General features: G+C 34.2%; 1 protein-coding gene across 7 annotated transcripts in view; it reads left to right on the top strand.

Moving 5' to 3' along the window:
* RGS7 (regulator of G protein signaling 7) overlaps positions 1-18,736 on the top strand; it is a 227,388-nt gene that overhangs the window by 87,556 nt on the left and 121,096 nt on the right. For all 7 annotated transcript variants that reach the window (XM_031504336.2, XM_021527044.3, XM_021527038.3 and 4 more), the window contains one exon: positions 11,677-11,773. In XM_031504336.2, the coding sequence (XP_031360196.1) occupies positions 11,677-11,773 (97 nt within the window). The remainder of the gene's footprint in view (positions 1-11,676; positions 11,774-18,736) is intronic.

The following is an 18,736-nucleotide window of genomic DNA, read 5'->3' as shown; positions in this document are numbered from 1 at the left end:
GCACAAATGTGATTTGACAATAAAGACATAGAATGTTTCTAATCAAAAGGAAAATGACTGCAAAGGAAAATAAAATGTAGATACTGTAAATGTCAAACTATGACTAAATTGGACAAGTACAGAACATCCAGACCTGATTTGCTTTTAAGTGTCTAAATCATGAGAATTCAAAAGCTCTAGTGTTTTGATGGCAAGATAGCCTTTTCTGCTTTCTTTATTCCAAAGGAGATTAAAGTATGGTTGGTTTTTCTGGGAAAATATAACGTGAATTCATAAGAAAAAATAATGTTTTTAAAACAGAGAAAAATTAAATAAGACAAAGGCACATAGTAATTTTAAATTTCTTTAATTCTTTCAGTCCAAGTCCAGTTTAGTGATAGAGCTGATAAAATTGCTGCATACAACTGAAAGGAAGTATCATAAAATATTCTGCTTTTCCTAATTATGCTGCAACCAGTCAAAATATAAATTGGGAAATGTCACATTGGAATGGGGTCCTATTTCAAAAAGCACTGGAACATACACACTGTGTCATCCACTGTCATTTGATATGTTAGTTCACTGGTTTTTAATGTTTAGTTGCTTCTATTTTCTTAGAAAATTTCAGCCTTAATGTTTATGAACAGTTTAAGTGCTTTGATAAATATGCACTTAGAGGAGATTGCTCCCAAATCATTACATGGTAGAGGATCCTTGTGAAAATACAGCAATTTAGAGTGGGATTAAGAACAAACTGTGTCCTTTTTCCATGGTGGACGTAGAAATCAGGTAAATTTAATGATAATCAATGAAACCAAGAAGTCTTGAGTTGTGTGTTTGTAAGGTAACTGCGTGAAACACGTGTGGACTGGCATTACTGTTCTTTAGGAGTGATTTCACTCTTGTGAAAGCCTACTTTGATCAAAGAGTATGGCTAATTAACTTTCGTTTGTAAATAAGGAACTTTCATTTCTGTTTTGCCTGTTCATTCTGTAGAATCAAAAACCCATATGCAAATTCTTACTCTCTTCTTCCAAATAACCTCTAAAGTAAAGAATGGGCTACATTCTGTTAGTCAAATTATTTTTATATGACTTCAGTAATTTTTAGAAGAATGTCAGGATTTTGTGAATACCATAGAAATATTTCCTCTCTTTTAGGAAAATAAGATTTTAAATTTGTCTTAGAGTCTGGCTGATACAGTTAGAATCCTATACAGGAATAACTCTGGAGGTGCTGAGAAATCATAAATAAAATAGTGGTAGTTTTGGAATTCTTTGCAAAATATCATTCCTTATTTAAATTACATTTTTAAATTTTGTTTCATAGCAAATACATTTTGTTTGGGTGTTTTTCCACAATCAAATTAAAATACGTTTTAAAGCTGTAAAAACCAATTCAGAAAAACCTGTTTATTTCCACATAAATTCACCCCATGTTTTTGTTTTTAAATGCATCTAGAACTTATTTTTATTACTGCTTGCTGAATAAGAAGACCTATTTTTCTAAAATCTTCTAATGTTCTGATTGATGAAAAGCTTGACTAATTTGTGTAGCCAATAAGATTAGAAAATTTGCTTGACATGTAGAAACGCATAGTTTTTGTCACTGAAGGGCAGGCTAATATTTATATGCATTGCTTGTCTTACTTAAGCCTATAGTTTGCACTACAGCTCCTGAATTGCTACTAGCAAGAGCTATAAAAAATATTTTTGCTTTTTTGCATGAAAATTAGTACTAGAGTGTGTGTGATCTTCTCAAGAGGAATAAAAAGATGATCTGGCCTGGAGCTTCTGCTGGCTCAAAGGGGAGATGACGATAAGACTTTTAATAAGGAGGGAAAATGTGCTGGTGTTATTGGGATGCTGGTAGCTAAAATATGTGAAAAAGGTGTAAATGTTCTGCTTCATTAATTTCTGTACTCATCTTGAATTTTTTTGCATAGGGAATGTACCATGATTATGTTTTTGTGGACGTTATCCATTAATTATCTGTGTTGTTCACTTGGCAGATCAATAGTCAGTATTTAATTTGTTTTCATTTCTTTTACATCATTCTTTAAGTGAAAATGGGTGAATTTAACTTGCTTTAAGAACTGACATAGCCATAACATTCACAAGTATCTATCTATTAAGATTAGGTAAGAATAAAATATTTGTTTTCGAGTAAGTTGTGTAACTGAGGGTGAACAGACTACTGTGAAACCAGTCCATCTGTCATATAATGCTACATTACTGTATTACATCAGCAGCCTTTTTTTTTAAATGCCAAATAGAGTTGATACTGAAAACTTTTCATACTGTAATACAATTAAGAACCCTTTTTTTTTTTTTTTTTACAAGAACATGATTTAATAGCCACTTGTAAAAATTTATTTTGATGGTACCAGTTTTACTTCTGTATTTAATGGAGTTCAATGACTCAGAGCAATTTCAAGGACCAAGAGACTAGAAATGAAGCTTTTATACAGTATTTCTGTTCTCTGGGTGCTGAAGATCAGCTTGTCTCCTTCAGTCTTCCCCCACCACATGTGAGAACCCCGGCCTTGCTCTGGGATCTCATGTGGTGGTGAAATTCCTCCTCCAACCTGTGCTTCCAAAGAAAAACTCCGCAGGCTTAGCTGTTCGGTCTCAAGACGATTTATTGCTAGTTATCTAACAGATTATGTTCTTGGACTGCGGCTATTTGATCAGTGGCCTGGGTAGAGGCACACACACACACTGACATCCTCTCTATCTGCTGTCTTCTTCGTCTCTCTCTCCGCCCAGGGTTGCTGCTATCTTTTATAAGATATATTACGTATAACATGTTTACAATTATTCCCCAATACCTACTACCTACGTTGCCAAGTGTTTTTCTACTCTAAACCAATCTGTGAGTGCCAACATCACCAAGAACATGGAGGTAAGGAAGAAGAAGGAGGAAGAACAGGATCAGCCCACTTTCCTCCATCTTAGAACTTCTGACCCCCATGTACAAAGTGAAAACCCCCTGTACATGTGTTAAAACCCCCCTGTACAATACTAAAAAAATTTCCCCTCTACTTTGTAACTACTTATACTATACTATCTAACCTTTTGTGACTGCTAGTTCCACCACCAAAGGTGGTAATTCATTCCATGGCTCAAACTCAAAATCACAGCTGTTTTTCAGTTGTCTGCCAGGGTTTAGAATGCTTCTGACCAAGGCCTGGAACCTCTAAAAATGTCTGAGAGACATTTTGAGTTCCCACAACCACAGAGCAGAGAGCAATGCAGAAATCACCAAAATACTTATTGTTTGCCCTATAATGTTATTTCTGTCAATGTAACTTGAAACATTTCTTGTAAGTAATGTTTTGTTCATCAGTATTTGAAGGATAATGGTGTTGTACTTTTTAAGAAAGGTTTCATCCTTGGTCGACAGTAGCTGCTTCTAAAATAATCTGCTGCTGTATGTGGCTTTGTAATGTTTGGGGTCATCTGACAAGTGAGGAAGAGATTCCAACCAGACAAATTTAGATTTAAAACCATTATTAACAGATGACATAAGATGTACCAATTTAGAAAAAAAAATTGTTCTTTTAGACTTTAGAATTAAATGACAAGATTTTGGAATAGATATAAGTGTTCTCCAGAGGAACAACACATTTTTTGTTTGGTGGATGAATATGTCATAACTCTGTTATAACTAATATTTTTGTGACTGTTTTTTGTGAAGGCAAAATGTGCTATTGACTACAATTCACTTTATCTGAGTTACCTATGTATAAGCTAACTTATTTTGTTATTTTCCATCTACTGCATAAATATCTGCCTCTGTTTTCTTCTTTTAAATCCCAGCCTGTATACTGATCAGAATCTGTGTTTTAATTTTTTTTTCTTTTAAATTTTGAAATTTTACTTTTTATCTGGGAAAAAAAATTGAACACTTTGCTGACTTTTCTAATATTGTGTTGGAAGGTCCATTTGGGATCTCAGAGGTAAGGTTTCCATTGAACTTCTCTGTTTCTGAAATGTATGGGGACTTCATTTCTAGTATCAGGACCATTATATTATAAATGATCAGTACAACTCAGGAAACAACTTGATTTTGAAAGACTGTATTTTTAAAAATTTGTATTTTGCCTAAGAAATATGATTTCTATCTCTGGTAGCACAGTCTAGAAGCTCAAATCTTGGCATGACAGATTAATAAAAATAATTTAGAGGTTTAGCTGCTTTGAAAATATATATTTTATTCTGAATGAAGTATTTTTGCAGAAATCTCTCTATTAACAAACATAGTACTTCACCAAGACCTCCTTCATCAAGCTGTCTTTTCTTCTGAAGTGCCCAGAGTGATGCTTCTCTTTCCTCTGTCATTCCAACCAAAGCTTCATACATGTGATGGAAATAATTATTTTACTGAAAGCACAAATGCAATTTCCAAAATTATCATTGACTTAGGTGGTTTTGAAATTTCACCATCTGGATATGTTTTTTGACTCCTTTGGAGAAGATCTCTCTGATTTTGTTGTGCAACAATAACATTCCATGTTTGAGAAATGTGTCTTTTTAATTAATTTCTGTTAATAGTTTCTAAGTTCAAAGAAAAACAGGTAAATAAAATCAAATGTTTTTTTTTTATCTATCTGGAATTTAAACATGAAAACCATTTAGTTAAAGTAGTAATTTTTTGCATCAGTTCATAGCCTTTTATAATTTTTTGTATCTGATTCTGACATTGACTAAATATAGAAAATGCTTCTTGGCTAGGAAAGGCCAGAATAAAAATAAATTATGAAGTATTAATACAATGAAAAATTTTAAAAGTCATATTTGAATTATTTTGCAAGTGGATAATTTAAAAAATAGTTTTTTTTGTTGCTTAAGATATCTTTTTGTTTGAAATTGCATTTTCATGAGAGCTAGGGAGCGGGAATTGCCAACTGTCTGATTTTTCATAGACTTAATATAGCATTTTCTATAACCTTTTCTTGATTTCAAAGCTGAATCAGTGTGATATATTCCCCCAAAGTTATATGATCTTTCTGTAATGCCAGTTGAGTTGTTTTTAGCAACTATTTCAGTCTGCTCTTCACAATCAAGCTAAATAGCATTGATATAAATTCAGAGAACCGGGTTTATGTCTTGTATATCCAGATGTAGGATTCTTAGGTGAGAAAAAAATTTAATTGAAAAGAGAGTAATAGCCCTTGCAGTGTTATAGGTTTGTTGGCAGTGTTCTGACCCACTGAGTTGTCAAAAAAATTACAGAATTACAGTGATACAAGCTAACTCGTACTATTTTTCTGAATTAGAATGAATATTTTTTTTTTTTGGTGGGGAGGGGGGCGTGGAATGCAGTATTAAGTCTTTTCAGATCAACTTATCCAAAGAAATAACAATGAGAAATAACTGTAGACTGATGGAGGAAATAGAAGGTTAATGGGAGATCTTCTGTTTACCCGATGTATGAAGCTGAGAAAAAGAGTGGTGCATCAAACCATGAGCTCAAGACTAGCAGTCCTTAGGAGAAAATATAGTTACTTATTGGCATATATTGCTAGCTACAGAATGTACTGTATGGTATCTTCAAGGTTTTCCATTCCATATTGTACAGTTCTTGTGAAGGAGATTACTCTTTATTCAATCCTTACCTAGGGATCACTGACAGCTTTAGTTTCCCAACAGGCCACATGATTACAGGTTAATGGCAGGACCTCAAAGTATGCTTTCAAGTTGTCCTTCTTTCAAAAAGTATTATAATGGGTATTTGAAAAGCACAAGAACTCCTTGTATGCTTTGTATTAAACTACAAGAACCTTTTAAATAAAAAGCTGGTTTTGATGAGTCAGCATTTTAGTTGCATGAATAAGATAAGATCATGCTTAAAATTATCATTCAAACCCACAGTTTTAAATCAGTGAAGTGTGCAGAGCCTATCTTATTGATGCAAGTTCAGTGATGAACATACAGGGTTGATAGTAAGAAGCCCAGTGGGACTGTTAATTTAATTAGGCCTCAAAAATAATTGCTAAGAACTGGCGTCAATTTTCAAATATATTCAAAATAGCCTTAATTATTCTAAATAAATAACAAAGGTTTGCCCTGTGCTTATTTAATGTAAGCACAGCCTTATATACATAGTACCACTCTTGTTTTACAACCAGTCTGAAACATTACCCATATGTTGAACCTGAAACAGTATAGATAATTAGGGAAAATAAATTTGAATCTTAATTAGAAATCCACATTGACAAGCACAAATGAAGCCCTAAGAGTAAAGACAGATAATGATGGATGATTCAATACAGACCTTTGTGCTACGTGTGAAGCCAGAACATCTTTCACTCGCCACAGGTATTCTGTTTAGGCACAGAGTAGGAGCTATTTGCTCACACCAGTGCCTTCATATACAGAATGAAAGAAACATGAGGCAGAATTGCCAGCATCATAGGTACATGTAGAAAATTAGGCTCTTCAAACTATCTCCAATTCATCTATTTAATATGATTGGAAACTTTTGGGCTGTTTTCTCGTTTGGTTTTATGATGTCAAATAATTATTTCAGCAAATAGAGGCTCTGAAAAGAATGAGACCAGTCATTCTTGTATTCTTTTAATTAAGTTATTCTATAATCTAATGTTCATCAGAGAGTACCTAGGGCTGTTTCCTGTGTTGGTAGACCAGAGATGCAATATTGCTATCTTAGAAAAACTCATGACTGACTGCTTTTCTATCAGCAAGCTCAGAGACTTTGTGTGTGACTATCATTAGCAGATTGGTTAGTCTTGCATGTTTCAAGGCATCTTTCAGCTCTGTATTTTAAATGTGTTTAAATGTACTTTTCTGAACTTCCCAATATTTTAAACTTGGTTTTCACACCAAGTAGGAATAAAGAGTTGAAATAATTCAATTCTACATTAAATGGAAAATTCAAAAATCTTTGACATGAAGATTTTATCTTGTTTCTACACATTTGATTTAGCAAAAGAGTTGTCAGCATTCTTAAACTGAGATTATTTTACTTTGGTGGCTTTGCCTCATACACTGGGTAAACTGAAGGTATCCCATTAACCTTCTATCTCTACCTCCAAGGTTATTTCTTACTGATTTGATCTGGCAATCAGTTTCCCTGTACCTGTGCTTGTCAGTGAAGCAGTCAGAAGAAAAGTGGCCTTTACTTTGTAAGGAACCTTGTATCTGTCTCCTACCCTGCAAGTTTTGCTCAGCCCATGTTGCTTGCTGTAGGTCTCTGCACAGGGGACAGGCTGAGGAAAACTTCCTGCAACCTTCTGCCAACTTAACTAATGACCTTGGACTCTGTGAAGTGTTAAAGTAGAGAGGGGAGAAAATGTCTAAGGAAACATGCTGAATACTGTAAGAAATATATGGTGACTCTGTACTTTTTAACAAGCTTGGATCAGGTTTGTAGCTAGTTCCACTGGACTATTCCACCCCTGCATTTGTGTAAAAGGAGAAAAAAGATTTCAGCAAAATGAAGAAAGCTGTAGTGTGGGTGGACCCCAGAACACCCAGCGTAAGAGCAATCCTCGTTCTGATGGATGATAGCTGAGTACAAAATTATACTTATTTCATTTTGGTGTTCCTGAGTATAGTCTTAATTCCCTGGCACAGAATTTATTTTTAAGGGACAGAAAGCAAATTAAGACATATGTGTATGTCTAAGTAGGGCAAGGCTTCAAATTTTTACCATTTATCTCTTGAACAAACTTATTTCCAGATGAATTACTTTTTCTAGTATCCTTGTATCTAGTAATTGTCTTTATTTGGAGTTGATTTTGGATCAATTTTAATGGTAAAAAAAACCCCTTGTTTTGCACTAACAAACATTTTGTTTTTCACTTTTATTGTGTTTGAATTAATAAAAAAAAGAAAACTCAAACCAAAACCAGTTCTTAAGATGCATTGATGCTGAATTATGGTTCAAGTTGATAATTTTTTCAAGATGTGCAGATGAGCAGCAGTGCAATTCTTACTTAGATTTGGAAGTTTAAGGGTTTCAGAGTTTCCCCCCACAAACCACATGGCACAGGGGCACTGAGGAACCACAGAAATTCTGCTCTTAGGAGAGCTTCACCTAGCTGTAAGTAGCTAAAGGATACTGCTCCTGGTGTGTTGTCAAGACCTCCACTGGTTCTGCTCCAGGGGTAAGCTGGGCATGCCTAGTTCCCAGTGTGTTCAGAGCAAATTCATTTGTCATTGTTCAATAGCTCCTGTATCCTGTAACCCCTCTATTATAGGATATTGTTATCTGCCTTCTCACTTTAGAGAAGATGCATTGTCACTGTTGTCATAGAGTTAGGCTTTGAAATAGATTTCACAGAGTCTTTACATGTCAAGATGAAGGCTGCAAATTATCTTCACAAGGAGACAAGTGAAGTTTTAAATATTAATATTGTAAGTTTGTTCTGAGTTGTCTATGGTATGAGAAGTTTAGTGAGTTTTTGTAAGGGTTAGAATTGCCTCACTGGTAAAAAAATGGCACGTTTTTTGAGGAAGATGTTTATTTAGAAAGCTTTCTGTAGGATCTGTGCTGCACTGAAATGTCTTTTTAGCTACTTTCCCAGTTAATGATGTACAATGATGACTGAGAAACTAAAAGATATGCTTATATACAGCTTCCTCTTCTTGAGCATATTGACTTTCATTTGCAGAGTGATCAGGAGGCAAATTATTTGTGAGTTTGTTTGAGTTACTTGAGAATGTTTAGGATTAAAAAGGATCCCACTGCAAGACAAGGGCCAGACAGGTTTAGCCAGGTAAGAGGACATGAATAGAAAATAGTCTAATTCTGAGGTGAAATGTAGAAACTTCTATTTAATTTTTGAGCATTCAGTCAGGTGACTCAGAAACAAACAATGATACATCAAGAAGGGAAACTATTATATCAGGCAGCACCATGTGTTTCCCAGATTAGGCTTCTTGAGCAAAATTAGATTAAGATTTTCTTTCATTGTTCTAATTAAACTATTCTGCCCTTTTCATTGTCTTAGGTCATTGTTGATGAATGACAGAGGAGTGCCTTGACTGCTGCTTCCCAAATATAATTGAGTTTGATGGTTTTCAGTGGAAGAAGTTATACATTTGCTGAATTTAAAGCAGCTGTAACAGAAACAGCAACTGCATATTTTGAAAGTTAAACTGTGCTCCTGCATATATTGGATTGGATAAGTTTGAATCTTTAAATTAAACTTTTTTTCTTTTAAATTTCCCTTAATTTTCTAGAGTTCTTATGTTTAAGATTTAAGATAACCACAAACCACAAGTAACTTCTTAGATTTCCATGCAGGAGGTCAACTGTAGCTAATTAGCAGACTGCTGTTGTGTTATGTGTTCAGAGCATTCCTGCTCACTTGGGAGGTAATCTTTGCTCACTGAGTTATTCAGGCAGTTCCTAATAATGCTGTCTGCAGTGTAAGCTGCCTTTTGCACTGACAGAATTCACTTTCAACACAGAACAACAATATGAGCTTGATAAAAAGGGGAAGGTGTAATTTTGCAGTACAGGCACCATAGAGTTTACTTTGCTAATCAAAACCAGAGGACTCTCCTAGAGCTTCAGTCTCTCTGAGTTAGATTTTATGCTGTTTAGATTCAATCCTGTCCATGAAGAAAGCTTAGGAAAGTGTATGTAAATATCAGTTAACATATGTTAAACAGTTAATGATTTCTTCCATGTGCTCTCAAAAGACTGACTACTGACATCCCTGGGTGTTTAACATTTGCACTCATGTGTTCTTGAGCAAGCAGTAACTGCATCTCTACACCTGTAATGCTGTGTTTGAGAAGTGTGGCCTGTATTTATAGTAATCTTTATTATATTGCAAATATACCTTTAGTGTGTTGCCTTATGTGCAAGTTATCTTCTTTACCTCGTCCGAGTGTAATGTGCATTATTTACTCCATGGTTCTAGCAATAGTCTCACAAGGTTACTCTGCATGTGTGGAATTTATCACCAAATATGATCAGCAAAAATATTTATTTGAATTTGGGTGAATTCCTATTCACTTAAGGGCAAAATAAGACAGTTTACCAACTGAATTTGGAAGGAGTTGATACAAGCCTTCAGTTACTATGTGGATAAAAAATGTACGGACAGATGCCATTTCACAGAAAATGGTTGACAAGCATATATATGCTTGACAATTTTCTATTAACAACCTTCTTTATTTAAATAATTAAATTCCATGTCAGATGAATATTGTTTTTTTTTCTTCTATTACATTTTGCGCATTGCTTAATTCTGAGCAATAGACTGAATTTTTCACACCTTTGCTAACAATATCTACTTCTTGTGTTTACTTTTTGGTCTGGACAATGACACTGGGTTTGTATTCCTTAGGTTGTTAATATGTGATGTATAAATACATGGAACATGGGAACCTTCAGACACTCTATGTATTAATAGCATTTTCATGAGCAGTCAAGCTAAATGATTTTGTTTACTTTTTTTTTTGGTAGGGATATTTGTTCTTTTTCCCCAAGTACACCGATGACCCCAAATGCTGTTCCCTTTCCTGGCTCTATATAGCTCCCTTATTGGGCCTATTAAAGCACAGCTGCACCCAATGCTGGTTTGCTATTTGCAGATGTGGGACATCTGACTTTAGGGGAAAACAGGGCATGGCAGAATTTCATGTGTTATGCTGCATCCACAGCACAGCCCAGCCAGAAACTTTTAATGAAGTTTTTGGGAATCTATTAGGGGTACAGAAGTAACATACAAAATTTTTTTTAAACTTTGAATAATAAAAGAGTATAAAATGCCCTGTCACACAGAGTTGTTCATATGGACCATGTTGGTGATTTAAGAAAAAAGAATAATTATAATTTATTTTGTCACAGTTTCATTGAACATTTTGAGAAGTTAGATATTCAAAGAAAGAAAGATGGAAATTATCAAATCTGTAAACTTCAACTATGAAATAGGAAAAAAAAAACTGGCATAAGCCAGTAAGCCAGTGACTCTACTTAAATATTCTTTGTTTTCCAGTGAATGGGTTTCCTGGTCATAGTTCATAGGAAAGAGAACCTTTGAGTTGGGCACAATTTATAAAATGCATGGTCCAAATTAGCCTAAAAAACTGAGCTAATGTAAAACAATATCCATAAGAAAATCCAAAAATTGATTTAAAATATTTTTCTACCTACTCCATTATTACCTACAAAGAAATCTTAGGTTTCTTGCTCTGCTGTCTTCAGGAATTACAAAATGTTGTACTTTTTTCCCTTTCTCAAAAGAAAAGAAAGAGTTTTAGCTTTGAACCTAAAAACTCTACTTTGTTTTGAAAATTCTATTTGAGAACTCTCAGTCCCCTAAAAGCCTGCATGTGTCTATTTTGCTTTTATTTTATATGTGTTACAATACCATTAAAACAGCCATAACATAAATTTTAATATCCAAAAATGGTCTTTGACAAGTTTTTTTAGGTACTTTAACTAAATCTAACTTTAACTAAGTTGTTCTGCATTGTTGTTTCTTTCTCAAGAGTCCTTGAATACATATATTTTTTACTGTCTGTCGTGAATAAATTACTTACAGTTTTAGCCTGTTCAATAAAATTATAGAATATAAATTAAGCAAAGAAATATAAAGAGGGGACCTGTCATTCTGAGAGATTGATCTAGAATTTCTTGGAGATTTAATTTAGGAAATAATGCTGGGTTTATTTATTTTTTTTCTTTTTTTTTTTTAATTTCTCTATTCAGATGGAAGATGTCATAGCTCGCATGCAAGATGAGAAAAATGGGATTCCTATTCGTACAGTGAAAAGTTTTCTTTCCAAGATTCCCAGTGTCTTTTCTGGTAAGAGTCAAAGTAAATTTCATACTATTTAAAAGTTTTATGTAAGAGGATGCTCTAGTGGGAAACGCTTTTAAATAAGTACCGTTAAGAATTCGCAGTCATCTGGTTTGGAGGAGACATTATTTATCCTTTGAGTAGTTTAATTATAGAAGTTTTTGATGTTTCTCTCAGATTGGAGTGGGTTTACACAAAGATGTTTTTGTCCTGAAAATTAGGTGAAGGGAATATTTAATTTGCTACAAAAAGTTAATTGTATCAAACTGGCAATATTTTTATGGCAGGTCAGGTCTGGTTTTTAGCCAGCTTCCGTAGCAAGGATGAGTTTAGTGTATTGGCCAGTACATGAAGACAAGAAATTTCATAGCAGCAGAGCAAAGGAAAAAGCATCACCACACTCTGCAAGTGATGCTGATCAGGGGCTGTGACATTTATTGCAATGTTCATGATCTGCTTCTGTCGCTCGGTGCCTGTGCCTGAGAAACTAAGCCTGAGATCTTTGTGGTGATTTGCAAGACAGCTGTGCCTATACCTACTCTATAGCTGGTCCAGGTCAGTACAGGCATAGGCACAAAAATCTATTAATTAATTAGTTAGCATATAATATAGTCTATTGTTTACATAATTTTATGACAATTTATGCATTTATGTATGTGGCTATATGCTCCAGTGAGTATTGAGTTCCTTTGAAATAGATGCCATTTTTTTAACCTAATTTTTCCATGATCAGCAAGAGTTAATCCATATAGAGAAAGTGTTATACAAGTTTCTACTGTCCAGAACACCAAGAAGAATTCTATATTTTAATTTTCAACTTTTGGAATGTCTTTCTAGTGAATAATTCTGTCATAAAGAAGGATAGAGTCTTAAGAGCAAACAAAATTGCTTCCTAATTTTAGAAAATAGATTTTAGATTTTAGAAACTTGCAGAAAAAATACTCTCAGGGGAATGGACCTTTATTTGCCATGAGTTAGTGCAGCATGGCATTTATTGAAGAATTCATATTAATTTTTAATCTCTGCCTTAACCTGTGTACGATGGATTTCAAAATAGACAGACCAAAATGTCTTTTTTTTTTTTTCTTTTTTTTGTGGAATAGATATCATACTTTTAAAGGTTGAGTTAGAATATATATATATGTATATGTATATATGTGTGTGTATATATATATATATGCACAGTTATACATAGCAGTTACTGATATACCAACTTTTCTATTGATTCATTAACTTTATTAGCTTCACAGGGAAATAAAAGTCATAGGACAGTTTTATTTTTTAACTCTTTTCTGATTTTCTCTCTCAAATACCAGCAAGTACCAGTAATTTTTGATACACATGACTGAAAATCCCACCAGAGCAGCATAACTGTCATTTCAGTTCAATTAATCTACTTTCTTGTCAGTTCTCTACCCTGAGTGGAGTCTGAAAGCTTCAAATCTATGTCCTAAGTCAGGAAATTCATTTAATGTGCTAGGAGTTTGTATATGTAGCATACAAACATCAGCTTAACTCAAAGCTGTTATTGCTAGGAAACATGGGAATATTGTCCAAGGGTCATGATGACAATAATGCAAATATATTGAACAAAAACTTATTGTACTGTTAATACCTTCAAAAGCATCAAAGTAGATGCTCTTCAGTTAAAATATATATACTTATATGCTCATATATTTATATAGATGTGCATGTGTGTTGTGTGTGTGCATAGAAAATATCTTGTGCACACCATCTGTCTTGGATTATGCCTCATATGCTTTGCAATTGGATTTTTTTTTGTTTGATTGTTTGGGGTTTTTTCCTTTTTTTTTTTTTTTTTTTTTTCCATGGGGAGAAGCAAAACAGATAGCTGTACCACAGTGAAATCATGTTCCATCAAGCACTTAAGAAAGACTCTGCAAGTCCTTTAAACAACTTGTAAAAGCTGAGGATATCCATAAATTGTCTGTAGGAATAGGGTTGTATGTGATATAGTTGTAATTGTTTTGTTATATATATATATTTTTAATGTACTTCTATTTCATAGCATTGCTTCTAAAAACAGCAAGTGAGAAACTAGTTGAAAGAGCAGTCACTTTTTATTGCTGAATTACTGACCATCTCTAAAGATGACTATATTAGCAAAATCAGCCTGAGGAGTGGTATTTGAATTTAACAGAATGTTGTGATTATAATAAATTAGATGTTGTAATCATACTATCTCATTTACTGAGTCATTCCTGAAATGTTTACACAAGTAAAATATCAACAGAGAGAAACATTTGAAATACAGATATTTCCCTATACACTCTGCAGATTTTTGTTCTTCAGAAAAGTATAATCCTAAATTAAAGATTATTTCACTTTGTAAAATTTTTAAAAGATAAGGAATCATTTTGCTTTATGTCGTATCTACTCCATACATTTATAGAGAGCAAATAAAAATTTGAAACTTTTAAGGCTCTAAGGAAAAAATAGGCAGGAGACTGCTCCTTCCATGTGATTATGCATTTTGATGAATAAAAGAAGGACTTACTGTCTCCATGCTTTTGAAATGTTTTGGAGGAATGAATGAGATACGATAATGTATATAGACATCTTGCTGGTCAGCAAAAATGATTGCATGAAGGTTGCCATGTGCATTCTTTATTAACATGGATTAGAGTATTAAGAATAAAGAGGAGGTGATTTTCCTGGTCCATGACTCACTTTTAGACCTGGAAATGGATAGAAATGATGTATTTAGGGAGTCTGACATACGAGATTAGAAGGAGCTTTAAAATATAATTTTTATTTTTCCTAAGGAGGGATACAAGAAAATGCCAAAGCTTTGCTGTTCACTTTGAAGCAGAAGGAATCATTCAGAGTTTACTGACAAAGCAGTAGTTGAGGGTTTGTTTTGGAAGTCTTTGTGAGGTGGTGTGGATGGTTTACCCAGTCCTTGTGCTGAAAGTTTTGTAAGCTAATCAGAACATGAATATTTCATTAAGAAGATGTAGTGATGTCTTGTGGCCATTTTGGAATATCAGTGTAATTCTTCATAGGACTTTAAAGTGTGCAATAATTGGGTGAGCTTGCTGATAAAAGCTGTGGAGAATGTGCCAGTTGAGTGGTGTGTAAGCTTGAATGTGGAACATGAGAATTTTTATTTAGAAGCAGGGTGAACTATTGAGAAATATAAGTTCAGTCAATACACAGAGAGGGAGAATAAAAACTTTTCAAGAAAAACATACTTGTTATTACTGGGTGTTTCTGATGCAGGGCTCATTGATCTTGGAATGTAGTCACAGCCTGAACCAACAAAAACAGGAGAAGGAGATCAGTAGATAGGTGTGGTTTTAGCATCATTAATTACAAATTAAAAATAAAATTAATTACAAATTATAAATTAAACATTAATTTACCTTACACTGAAAAATATGATCTGTGTGAAGTCTTTAGTTTTTTCATTCCTGTAGGTGAAGCTGATATAGTATCCTATCCATATAAACATTGTATTTTCCCATTTTTAGAAAGATTATTGCCATCATATCTATTTTTTCTTAAATGTTTTTCCTGATCTCAGAAAATGCTTATTTCTCTTTTACCTGGGAAATCATGGAAATAATGAGATATTGCATTTTGATAAGCAAATGTATTACTATAGTGATTAATTACCAGTAGCAGTATGCTTGGTAAAAAAAATGAAAGAATTCATGTGTTTGAACATAAAAAAATCTAACTTAAAAGCAGGCTGTCAGTCTCAGTAGCCTGGACAGATGTAGTGAGAGACTCCAGAGGAAAGCAGTGTTATAATTGCTCATCATTCTCTCAAATCACAGGTGGGTGAGCCCAAGGAATGAGTCACAGGGGCTACCTGCAACTGTATTGCTTGTTATACAGAGGCAGGCAGCAAAAAATGAGGAGCAGTACAGTGAAAATTGGATGACTCAGGGGACTAATAACAAGAGAGTTTCATCTGTCATTAGTTTAGATCTTTTCCAGTTGAGTAATGAGTTGTTAACATCTGACGACTTTTCAGTGCTGCATGTGAAATTAGTTGATTGGTTTATCCACTTCAGTATTGGAAATTACCAACCTGAAACACAAAATTAAACAGAAAGCTCTACGACTTGGTTTGACAAGAAACAAAAGTCACAAGGCATAAGACTTTGATCATCTGGTGCCTTTGGACCAAAGTAATATTGCATTATAGGTAAATAAAATAATTTTGGAATTTCTGTTTTTGAGCTATTTTTGAGAGTAAATCAACAATTTTGGAGAAATTAGGATTCTCACATCTGAAGTATTGAATTTTATAGACATTGTTTTTAACTTCAGTGTCTCCCATGCTGGGTTGATGACAGGTTTCTACTTTCTTGTTCTATCCATTTCTTCTTCTCTTGCTTCTTGTATCGTCCTAAAGTGTGATCTAATGGTAGAACCATTGCTAATTTCTTTGTGCCAAATGAGCCTCTTGCTACTTGCAAACCAAGCCTTCAGTGTTGAAACTGCAAGCTCACTGCCTTGATGAGGTTCCACCCTTAGTGAAATGCTTTGATGAAAACCTTGCTATCAGTTCATCAAGGACAAAAGCCGGATCATTCCCTCTTCTGTGCCCTCTCTGATGGGCAGATTGGAGCAGGGACTTCTCATGTTTACAGTTTCACTTTTCAAAGCAGAATTTTAAGAACAAAAAGTTAATAAACCTCTATTCCCAAATGAATAATGTGTTTGAAGTTATACTACCAGTCTCTTGCATTTGTCATTTTGTAAGAGTGACTGATTTGCATTCAAATGTTCATAATCTTTTGGGAGTGGATATTTTTTGTTCATGATTTTAGAGTCATGAGTAGAAGAGATTGACTAAGTGGAGCCATAAGATTGGGCACACAGTCATTTCCAAGTATTGACAGAATTAAGTGATTAATGAGTGATGATTTGATGATTTGTATGCTTTACAGAAAACCAAAGTGGGTATTGAGTGCTGCCTGCCTCCCTTCACCTTCTGTTTCTGTTTGTTTGCCTGTCTGGGCCTTGTGACCAAGATGTGGTTACTGAGGGTGATCTTAAGCTGCTTAAAACTTGAAGAACTTTTGTATCTTATGGAAAATCAGAATTGTGACAGCTTTGCCTTTGGGAAGTGTAGAATGAACAAGCTGTGGTGGGCTGGGATCAAATAAGACAAATGCTCCTCAGAAAGAAATGAAAAACTCTCTCCACTATCTTTAATAATAGAAATGTTTGGGATGGGAGGGATCTTAAAGATTATCTAGTTCCAGCCTCCCTGCTATGGGCAGGGATATCACCCACTAGATACTTTTGCCCAGGGCCTCATCAAGCCTGACACTGAACACTTCTGGAATAGGGTGGGGCAGCCAAAATTTATCTGAGCAGCCTGTTCCAAGATGACTATGCTCTCCATTTTCATTTTAAGGAACGTGTTAATATTAGACCTTTATTAAATTACTATTGTAATGAAAAGCTTTTCAAAATATGACATTATTTTAAACAGAACAACAAATAGTAATTGCTTCTTCCTAACCAAACAACATAATAAACAAAATTATTCATATATTTACTTTTTGATTCAGTGGCAATTGCTATTGGGAGCTTTAATAAAAAGAAGGAAATAAAGTAAAAGAAAGTGTCAGGCAATTTTGCAAAATTGTCCTAGGAAACTAAAATATACTGAAAACCCATTTAAAAAGTCTTTTCAAGTAATCTATGTGCAAAACAATAATCATAAATATCTGTTCCTTTAAAATATGAAAAGATTATTTTCACAGACATTTGCAAAATAAATAGGTATAGAAGTCCTGCAATGATGGAAAAAAAACAAACCTTAATAGCTATTCATTTGTTGTGAGATGGAAAATTTTTAGGAACATTTTCATCTTTGAGGTTTGTCGACATAAAATGCGCAGCTTGAATTAGATGGTCTTGTTTCCCAAATGCATGCTTCCTCCAAAACTTCTATTTCCAGAGAATTAGCTCTGGGCCTTGTTGATGAGAAATAGAAATTTTTTGCTACCTTTTCCTAATATGTTGTTTCATAATGAAAACACTTCCCTACCTTTGCTGCGCCTTCTTACTAATTTCCTTGCGTGTAAGATTTTGCCACTGTTTCAAGTGGAACAGGATTGCAGCTTCGAAGTGTGCAAACATTTAAGAGGAGTATGGGAAAACCTACTGCATTCAGCAAAACGAAAAATGTACCTAATTTGCTACCTCTGACACTCAGTCTCTGGATGTGTGGCATTCATAGAAATTGTGGGGTGAAAAGGAAGCCCTGAATCAGCCTCGCATAAACCTGAAAATATCAGGAATTCCACAATCAATTTCACAGCTTCAATTTCATTAGTGTGCCATTTTTTTCTGTTGTTAACACTGGTTAATAATTGTATTTTGCTGGTTTTCCATTGGCAACAGTTAATAATGCTTTGAGAAAGCAGAGAAAATAGCCCCATCCAAACATAATGCTTATTTATGCCATTTGTATTTGACCATGGAGGAAGTGCATAATATATGAGATTAACAGAAGCCTCTTAAGCTGATATAACCAGCATCTGTAGTAGTGACATCTTAGCTAAAATCTGTTGTGTGCACAAAGCCCTGTAGGAAGAAAAGACTAGATTATGTCTAAAGATGAGTGACTGTATGGTAATATATTCAGGAGTTCTGTATAAATGGTTTTCTTTCCTTGTTACCTCTTGGAAATCTCTTAAAAATGAATATTACTGATGCTGCATAGGAATTATTAGAACTAGTGGAATAAGTATCAGTAAGAATTTGTCAGGGAGGTAATTGCAATTAAGTAATTGCTTTAATGAGGAAGCAGAGCAAAGTAAACTGTTTAACACCACCAGTTTGAGGTAATTCTATAACTGCAAAGGTGTTTAAATCACATTGGAATTTTTACACAGAGCAATTTGAGGGAGGCAGAAGAGACATGTCTTCTCAGAAGAAAGGGTTGGCATTCTGTCTGCCATCACTAGTTTCTGAGAC

Source organism: Lonchura striata, chromosome 3 (assembly GCF_046129695.1).
Source record: "Lonchura striata isolate bLonStr1 chromosome 3, bLonStr1.mat, whole genome shotgun sequence".
Taxonomy (NCBI): domain Eukaryota; kingdom Metazoa; phylum Chordata; class Aves; order Passeriformes; family Estrildidae; genus Lonchura; species Lonchura striata.
Note: the sequence above shows the minus strand (reverse complement) of the source record. Positions and strands in the feature narration are given on the sequence as shown.